The sequence below is a fragment of the Mytilus trossulus genome, chromosome 3 (assembly GCF_036588685.1).
Source record: "Mytilus trossulus isolate FHL-02 chromosome 3, PNRI_Mtr1.1.1.hap1, whole genome shotgun sequence".
In the NCBI taxonomy this organism is placed as follows: Eukaryota; Metazoa; Mollusca; class Bivalvia; order Mytilida; family Mytilidae; genus Mytilus; species Mytilus trossulus.
The window spans coordinates 59,663,594-59,674,499 of NC_086375.1; the positions used below are offsets into that span (position 1 = coordinate 59,663,594).

Sequence of the window (10,906 nt, forward strand, 5' to 3'; positions counted from 1 at the left end):
TATACCAGTACCAATACAGCAAACCTTGAATTTATACCAGTTCCAATACAGCAAACCTTGAATTTATACCAGTGCCAATACAGCAAACCTTGAATCTATACCAGTGTCAATACAGCAAACCTTGAATCTATACCAGTGCCAATACAGCAAACCTTGAATCTATACCACTGGCTTTACAGCAAACCTTGAATTTATACCAGTGTCAATACAGCAAACCTTGAATCTATACCAGTGCCAATACAGCAAACCTTGAATCTATACCAGTGTCAATACAGCAAAACTTGAATCTATACCAGTGTCAATACAGCAAACCATGAATCTATACCAGTACCAATACAACAAACCTTGAATCTATACCAGTGCCAATACAACAAACCTTGAATCTATACCAGTGCAAATACAGCAAACCTTGAATCTATACCAGTTTCAATACAGCAAACCTTGAATCTATACCACTGGCTTTACAGCAAACCTTGAATCTATACCAGTTCCAATACAATAAACCTTGAATCTATACCAGTACCAATACAGCAAACCTTGAATCTATACCAGTACCAATACAGCAAACCTTGAATCTATACCAGTGCCAATACAGCAAACCTTGAATCTATACCAGTACCAATACAGCAAACCATGAATCTATACCAGTACCAATACAGCAAACCTTGAATATATACCAGTACCAATACAGCAAACCTTGAATCTTACCAGTACCAATAAAGCAAACCTTGAATCTATACCAGTACCAATACAGCAAACCTTGAATCTATACCAGTGCCAATACAGCAAACCTTGAATCTATACCAGTGCCAATACAGCAAACCTTGAATCTATACCAGTACCAATACAGCAAAACCTTGAATCTATACCAGTGCCAATACAGCAAACCTTGAATATATACCGGTGCCGATACAGCAAACCTTGAATATATACCAGTACCAATACAGCAAACCTTGAATCTATACCAGTACCAATACAGCAAACCTTGAATCTATACCAGTGCCAATACAACAAACCTTGAATCTATACCAGTACCAATACAACAAACCTTGAATTTATACCGGTGCCAATACAGCAAACCTTGAATCTATACCAGTACCAATACAGCAAAACCTTGAATCTATACCAGTGCCAATACAGCAAACCTTGAATATATACCGGTGCCGATACAGCAAACCTTGAATATATACCAGTACCAATACAGCAAACCTTGAATCTATACCAGTACCAATACAGCAAACCTTGAATCTATACCAGTGCCAATACAACAAACCTTGAATCTATACCAGTACCAATACAGCAAACCTTGAATCTATACCAGTACCAATACAGCAAACCTTGAATCTATACCAGTGTCAATACAGCAAACCTTGAATCTATACCAGTACCAATACAACAAACCTTGAATCTATACCAGTGCCAATACAGCAAACCTTGAATCTATACCAGTGTCAATACAGCAAACCTTGAATCTATACCAGTACCAATACAGCAAACCTTGAATCTATACCAGTGTCAATACAGCAAACCTTGAATCTATACCAGTGTCAATACAGCAAACCTTGAATCTATACCAGTACCAATACAGCAAACCTTGAATCTATACCAGTGTCAATACAGCAAACCTTGAATCTATACCAGTGTCAATACAGCAAACCTTGAATCTATACCAGTGTCAATACAGCAAACCTTGAATCTATACCAGTACCAATACAACAAACCTTGAATCTATACCAGTGCCAATACAGCAAACCTTGAATCTATACCAGTGTCAATACAGCAAACCTTGAATCTATACCAGTACCAATACAGCAAACCTTGAATCTATACCAGTGTCAATACAGCAAAACTTGAATCTATACCAGTACCAATACAGCAAACCTTGAATTTATACCAGTTCCAATACAGCAAACCTTGAATCTATACCAGTGTCAATACAGCAAACCTTGAATCTATACCAGTGTCAATACAGCAAACCTTGAATCTATACCAGTACCAATACAGCAAACCTTGAATCTATACCAGTGTCAATACAGCAAACCTTGAATTTATACCAGTACCAATACAACAAACCTTGAATCTATACCAGTACCAATACAGCAAACCTTGAATTTATACCAGTTCCAATACAGCAAACCTTGAATTTATACCAGTGCCAATACAGCAAACCTTGAATCTATACCAGTGTCAATACAGCAAACCTTGAATCTATACCAGTACCAATACAGCAAACCTTGAATCTATACCAGTGCCAATACAGCAAACCTTGAATCTATACCACTGGCTTTACAGCAAACCTTGAATTTATACCAGTGTCAATACAGCAAACCTTGAATCTATACCAGTACCAATACAGCAAACCTTGAATCTATACCAGTGTCAATACAGCAAACCTTGAATCTATACCAGTGCCAATACAGCAAACCTTGAATCTATACCAGTGCCAATACAGCAAACCTTGAATCTATACCACTGGCTTTACAGCAAACCTTGAATTTATACCAGTGTCAATACAGCAAACCTTGAATCTATACCAGTACCAATACAGCAAACCTTGAATCTATACCAGTGTCAATACAGCAAACCTTGAATCTATACCAGTGCCAATACAGCAAACCTTGAATCTATACCAGTACCAATACAGCAAACCTTGAATCTATACCAGTACCAATTCAGCAACCCTTGAATCTATACCAGTACCAATACAGCAAACCTTGAATCTATACCAGTACCAATACAGCAAACCTTGAATCTATACCAGTGTCAATACAGAAATAGTCAGTTAATAACAATGCAGCATTTAAACCAGTCTTATACAAGTGAATTATACCCGAGATCAAATATTGACATTTAATTCCTAAATTAGCAAAACAGTTAAACACCAAAAAATATTGACAGAGTTCCTAAAAGTGGACATAGCGAAAGGAACCTTGATTATTTCAATCTTAGGAATATTAAAACAATAGCTAAATCTCCATAATAAGAATGACTCGATTAAATGTTATTTAGCTAAAATTTGCACTTTAGAAAGTAAAAAAATCACATCTAAACATAGTACATCACAATCCCTAACGTTATGGGTTAAGTATCATACTATCCGATGATAAAATATATGATAAAAGAAAAACCCGTATCCTGTTTACAAAACTTTGAATTTTTCGAAAAACTAAGGATTTTCTTATCATAGTCATATATTATCTTAGCCGCATGTAGCACAACTTTTTGTAATTTTTGATCCTCAATGCTCTTCAACTTTGAACTTGTTTAGGCTTTATAAGTATATCGATATGAGCGTCACTGATAGTTTAAACATATTTTATTGTTCCAAAAAGAGACAAATGGATTAGACACAAGTTTTCCAACTTAGTAACGTCTTCTCCAATATATACATAAATATACACATGAATGAACATTACATAAATCTGACTTTAACCAATTATTATTTTAGCATGAAGATATAAAAAATAAATTACATATAAATTTTTAGAATCGAATCAATGGATATTTAACACTTAATATAACCAATCGAATGCGCCTATTTTCCGAAGAAATAAATGCAAACACACCGAACTGTAAATTAGATATGTTAGTGTACATGACAAGTGACTTTAGTCATGTGTGTGTGTAAATTTGTTTAAATGTAAATTACACACTCATAGTTTATAGATACGGATTAACAGAAAAACGGAATAAATCTACACGTAATTGTAAGTATCAATTTCGTTTTTTACTTAAATCCATTGAAACGTTTCAGAATACTAAAGTCAATCATAAAGATCATTCGATTATCGTTCCCAAAAGAGCATACATACATTGATCATGTTCTAGGAAGATCTGCTACAGAATAAGGTTGTCAAAGTTGAGAAAAACGCTTGGTACTTTTTATATACTTTTGTACAGATAGAAAAACACTATCATTTTCTTCAGAACTCAAAGACTCATCACCAGAGAGCAATAACTCAATTGTAATATTGATAGCAAAAACATTGATTTCATTCATCATTAATAGTCTTTCTGATGAAAAATTGTTACAATATAATAAATAATGTTTAGCATCTTCATTGATGAAGCCACATAAACAATTGGCATCTTGTACTAAGTTTGCATTAAACAAATCAGATTGAAGAGTGCTACAATGGTTTCGCAACCTTGCATGTAATACAGATAGTAAGCGGTCTCCAGAGCAAAAATGACTCGGAGGTTTTTTATTCTTATAGTATAACATGTGCAATTTGCTTTTAAATGATGAAAATGTAGGACTCTGTCTAATAATAATATCTAAAGTGTTCCACAATGTTATGGATGCTGGGAAATAAGAATGTTGATAAACCGACAAACGATTCACTGGAATAGTGATATTGTGTCTGTTTCGTAAATAGTAATTACTAATATCAGACACAAATTCTGGAACCAAGTCATGTAAATAATCTGGAGCCTGATTGTTAATAATTTTATAAAACATGGCTAACTTTTTAACCTCCCGCCTTACGATTAATTTTTCCCATCCCGTCTCCCTGTAAATAGCGTTTCGGCTAGCATAACTTGGTAATCCAGTAACTATGCGAGCAGCCTCGATTTGAATATTTTCTATCCGATCAGAATTTGTGTTCCCACAATTATCCCAAACTTCTGATGAATACTCAAGTATCGGACGAATAAAAATCATATAATTTTTTTCCAAATATTCCCTTTTTAGTCGATATTTTAGTTTGCGTAAAACATTAAGCTGCTTCGTAGTTTTCTCAATCAGTTTATCAACATGCTTATTCCATTTACAATCATTACTAAATATGACACCTAGGTGTTTATGCGCACTAACTGGTTTCAATGTAGCACCACCAAAATCAAAAGTAATATCACTGTAAATATTTTTCAAACTGAATATCATAATATCAGTTTTATTAGGATTAAACTTCACCAGCCATTTTTCTGACCACTTACTTAAATAATCAAGATCTCTACTGATTGAATTTTTCAAAGTGGATTCATCAGGTGCAGTATGACCTATTGAAGTATCATCTGCAAAAAGCCTTCCGAATCCAGACATACCATCAGCTATATCATTTATGTATATTAAAAACAACAAGGGTCCTAATACTGACCCCTGAGGCATACCAGCGTTAAGTTTTCCAATGTTTGATAATGAATCTTTTATGACAACTCTCTGAGATCGTCTAGACAAGTAACTTTTCAACCAACATAGCAAGTCTCCTTTTATACCATATTTTTCAAGTTTATGTAATAAAGCCTTAATCCAAACAGTATCAAATGCTTTGCTTATATCAGCAAATGTAATGCTTGTTAAAAGCTTTTCATTTAGTGCACTCAAAATTTTGTTATACAATTCTATCAACTGATGCGAAGTTGAGTATCCTGGAATAAATCCGGATTGATACTTGTATAATAATTTATTTCCATGTAAATGGTTAAAAATATTTTTAAAAACAATCTTTTCTAGGACTTTACTCACACATGACAATAAGGAGACTGGCCTGTAGTTAGACGGTAATGACTTGTCACCACTTTTGAATAAGGGAATAACATGTGCAATTTTCCATTGGTCCGGAAATATTTTATCATTTAAAGATTTGTTAAAAAGTAGACATAATGGTTTGGAAATTTCATTTCTAACGGCAAGTAACATTCTGTTGCTAACGATATCTGGCCCAACAGCTTTATTAACATCGAGCGTTGAAAGAATATCAAGTACATCTTGTTCACTAACTACAATTTGTGAAATAAATTCAAGACATCGGTCGTCAAATTCCGGCAAATCTTTACTAGCGCCATCTAAATTAGAAATTGAACAAAAATATTTATTTAAAATGTCGGACTTTTCGCTTCCCTCATACGCAAGTTTAAAGTTGTGATCAGGGTCCGTCATGGGTGGTAAATCATGAGACGGTGTATCACTTTTAATTAACATGTTAACCGTTTTCCAGTATTGTTTACAGTTTGTAACTTTTAGTTCATCTAAATTTTCATTAATACTGGTAAAAAAATATTTTTTTGCTTGCTTTTTCAAATTATTTACTTTGTTTCTTTGTTGTTTAAATTTCTTTTCTGCGGATGTACTATTTGAGCGAATAAAAATATTACGAAGCCTGTCGCGTTTTCTCGTTTCACGCCGCAAATCCGAATCATACCAAACTTTATCGTCACATCTTATAGTTACTTCCCTTGTAGGTATGCACTCGGAGGCTATATTAAGAAATGAGTTCGTGAAATTAGTCGCAGCAACATGAACATCACTTGCATCAGAAATCAAATATTCCCAATTTGTTTCAACTACTTTTTGTTTCATAAGGTCATAATCACCTTTTTTATAATCCCATATCGATCTATTATAAGTTCGTCTTTTACTAAAACCACAATTAATTGTGACGTATGTTCCATCATGATCACTAATACCTCTATCAAAAGGTATTGTGTCTTTTAATATCTAAAACCGGTATCGAATCAGTGACTAAAATAGGATCAAGTAAAGACGTGCTACCAGTTCGTGTGTCAAAATGAGTAGCTTTGTCAATTACGTTAACAAGGCCACTGATGAAAAAAATATCTCTTATATTTGACGGTAGATCTGACATAAAGTTTTTATTCAGGTCACCTAAGCAAATTATGTTATTATTTTCATCAAGGGCACTTTTCAACATTTGATCAAAATACTGCCAGAAATAAACTGAAGATTGCCGTTCCGACCTATAATTGATGTTTATCAATATTGATCGCAATTTAGTTTTTAACTCAAACCACATACTCTCAAGTTGGCAATTCTCCAAATCATGTCGACGAGTTATGCGAACATAACTTTTATAATACATAATAATGCCACCCCCATGAGAATTTCTATCTTTTCGAACTGGTATTTCAAAACCGGATATATATAAATCAGAATCTGTAATATTTGAGTCTAAATGGGTTTCTGTCAAGAATACGACATCGTAATCTTCAATAATATCGACAATATAATTCAGTTTATTTCTAAGGCTTCTTATATTACCATGGAAAATTGACAATGTTTTCTCAGATATTTCTGGTGTGCGCTCAGGACCCGGGTTCGGTTCGATGTCACCACATATTAGCAACAACCATAATAACAGTATGTACAATGAAATCATATTAGCAGAAGATCTGTTTAAATTAAAAATACATAGTTTGAGTCTTGAAATATTCGTAAATAAAACGGCAAGAAATTCATATACTGAGAAAGATACAAATGTTTTTCTCAAACAACCCAGACTTATCTTGTGATAAAACAGTCCTATTGTCATTCTATATGCTACGATGTCATTACCCATTGTCAAATACAAGAGAATACATGTAAATGACAATTAGAAAATAGGACTGCTTTGTAAAACATGATGCACGATATAAACACATATAAATCGAATGATCATTCATGAAATTCAGGCAAATAAAAAATAAGGGAAAACAAAAATTTATGTACAAAAGGCAAAATTGGAACATCATAGGAATGTTCGTTGCAGTTGTAATGAAATCAGAGAGATCAATTTAGTTAAGATGAATTTAGTTTCGATGTCATTTGAGGGGGAGGAAACAATAATCAAATAAATCAGAAAACAAAATGTGAAGTTTTTAAAAACGGAAGCTCTTTTGTGAAGTGTAAATATAAGGTAAATAGATTAATCTATCTTTTCATTTAATCAATACAGGTAAGCTATAAAAACGTTTGAAGAACGATCATTATTAAAGTTACAGGAGCGTAACAAGTTCACGTGTATCTAAGTTATTTTAAATCACTCAAGTGTAATAGAGTTGAGTTATAATTTCATGTCACATGTTTTAAATTGCAAATAAATGAAATATAAATAAACAAACACAGACAGACACGTGATGCTTAATTAACACGTGTAGCGAGAAAAGAAATATCCAGTACAGCAATACAGAAAAAAGGAGTATAATTATCTATACAAGACTAGTGTATACAATTAAATTGATAAAACAATTTAAGAATTGTGTTATTTATACAAATACAAGTCAACGGACATAAGACTATGATGTAAACGGAATGTCTAATCCTCTTTCTGGTCATCACCTTCAAGGACTTCCCCACCAAGCTTATATATGTCCTGCCTAGAAATTACCACTTTCGGACGAGAATTCTCAGATTGTTTAATCAATATGGACCCGTCATGTGTCCAAAACGAATTGATTTTGCCTTTCTCACGCAATGTGTTAAGTCTGTGCAGAAGATTGTATCTGTGTTTTGTAAGGTTTTCAGCAATGAAAGTTTTGTTTGTGTTTCCTTTCAATTTGCGTTTATTGCTTAAAACCAACTGCCTTTGACGATACGACAGGAACCGTACAATGATGGAAATTTTCCCGTCTTTAATCTCACCTATGGGATGGGATCTGCCAATATCTCTCGTGTCTAACTTCAATTTCAATTGCTTATAGCAAATACCAAGGATAAGGGAATCTGTGTCTATAGGCTTGATAATATCGCCTTTGTCGTCAGTTGGTGCAGGAACATTATGGAATCGTAAACTGGTTCTTCGCGAATACTGTTCCTGTTCCTCGACTCTGGCTTCGATCTTGTCTAATTTGCGGTTTAAATAATTTATTTGCTCTTTTTGATTGTTAAGTTCAACATCTTTCAAAATAAGTGCTTCTTTATTGTGTTTGATAGTAAGTAAATGAGGCTGAATACATTCGTCAACGATCAGTGCAATTTTAGGTTTGACCATTTCAATTACCTTTTCAGTGATGAGAGGAATGATGGAGTCCAAAAACTCTTGATTTTTTAGCGTAGCACAAACAACATCAGATAGCTTGAATACAGTTTCATTTTCAATGGATGATATTATCTGTTCAGAACTGTCATGTTCAGAAACGATAGAGCCACTGAGAGATGAATCAAGGTTGGCTGTTCTTGCTACCTTTTCAACTTGTTGCATAGATGGAGATAAGTTGTCGGGACTACTGGATGGTTGTAACCTTTTACCACTATGTTTTGGTGTATTTTTAAAATAACTATCTAAGTTTGATTGTTGTTGTTGTTGTTTGTCTTTCGTTACCTGGTCAGCCATTTTGTGTGTTGTGAACTCCGATTCAATCACTTTCGAAAATCTTTACAAAAGTCACTATTTGGTCACTAAAAATTCGAATAAACTATAACAGCTTCACACATAATGTCTATTCTGATAAAGAATCAGAAAACATCTCAACATAATACACTGGAAAATATATTTTATCTCTCTTTTAAGTCTCCCAAGATTTTCACACCTTCATACTCAAGGGCACATAACTAGGTCACTGATGTGGACGAAACGCGTGTCTGGTGTATTAAATTATAAATCTGGTACCTTTTATACCTATAATCATGCCAACAACTAATATGTTTATTTCTATGAGTAAATCAATATCAATATTAAATCTTGGATGTGAAATACCGGAACGTATTAGATTGTCTGCATGTTGATTTATTATGATATTTAGGAATGCTGTCCTTGTACCGGTGATAAAACTTAGTTAATGTTTTGACTAAGTTGTGATATTGAAAACCCTGGTTTATAATTTTTCAGTACAGAATTTTTAGTTTTTAGTCCCTCAGTTTAAGTTTGTTATCCGAATTTGTTTGTTTTTTTCTCAATCGATTTATGAATTTTGAACAGTGGTACTGTTGCCTTTATATACATTGTAGTCACACTAAAATTAGATTTCTTGTAGTTAGAAATAAGAAAAATAGCTAAATTCATTGTGAGTGCTAAAACTTTCATTGTTTACAAATAGTCACTGTACATATTATAGATAATATCTATTAGACATAGGAAGATGTAGTACGAGTGCCAACGAAACAACTCTCCATCCAAATAACAATTCATAAACGTAAACCATTATAGGTCAATGTACGGCCTTCAACACGGAGCCTTGGCTCACACCGAACGACAAGCTTCAAAGGGCCCCAAAACTACTAGTGTGCAACCATTCAAACGGGAAAACCAAATACAACCATATACATGTATGCAGTATTGCTTTAACCACTGAATCCTAGTTGGTTTAATTTTATTTTCACTTTCAGATATATTGATAATGTCCTGTAACTCAATTACTAAAATTTCAGTGGGTGCCTGTATCTCAGATATCCTAGTGAAATTGATATTAAGGACATTTTCGAAATAAGAATGTCTTCTTTATAGCTTTTCCTCCATATTGGCACAGATGGGCGACTTCAAACACGAACCAATGATCATTTCAACTTTCAAATAGTCAACATCCTATTTCTCAGAAGAAACATACCCCCTTCCCAATTAAATGTTGTTTTACATATCTTAAAAAATTACTATACTCCTGTTCACACTATATGGTACCAATTATCAGACAAATGCGCCTTAAACAAAATCTGCTCTGACAGAGATACGAGAAAAACAAATGATATCGACACCATACAAGGTTGGGGTCATCATAAAAAAATAGTTAACGGATATGTATATGAGGTAGCTGTATCTCAACTCATCAGCGACATGTTTTCGCGGTTTTTATGACTTTAGATACTAAAAAATTCATTCGTAAAATTACTCTTTGTGATATTTTGACTGAATGGGGTTTTGTATATTCAGTAATGCATGCTTACCTATCGACACACCTTTTTTTGCTCCTTTCAGGATTCCACCAACTATGTATTTGCTTCCGAAGCTACACAAAACACCTTACAAATATAGATTTATTTCGTCTTCAAGCCATTGTTCCACTACTAACCAGTACACTTGGTACAATGAAAAACCTGATAATAAATTGTTCAAATAAGGCCTTCGAAATAAGCGGAATTAATTACTTTTGGACTCGATGAATTGCATGCTTATATTGGTGATTTCGAATCGGTTTTGATTTTTCTACCCTATATACCACATTACCTCACATTCTCATTAAGAAAAAATCACAC

General features: G+C 33.6%; 1 protein-coding gene across 1 annotated transcript; it reads right to left on the reverse strand.

Moving 5' to 3' along the window:
* Positions 1-8,036: 8,036 nt before the first annotated feature.
* LOC134710917 (uncharacterized) lies at positions 8,037-9,230 on the reverse strand. Its single transcript, XM_063571333.1, has one exon. The coding sequence runs from the start codon at positions 9,051-9,053 to the stop codon at positions 8,037-8,039; it is 1,017 nt and encodes a 338-aa protein (XP_063427403.1). The 5' UTR covers positions 9,054-9,230.
* Between the last annotated feature and the right edge of the window lie 1,676 nt (positions 9,231-10,906).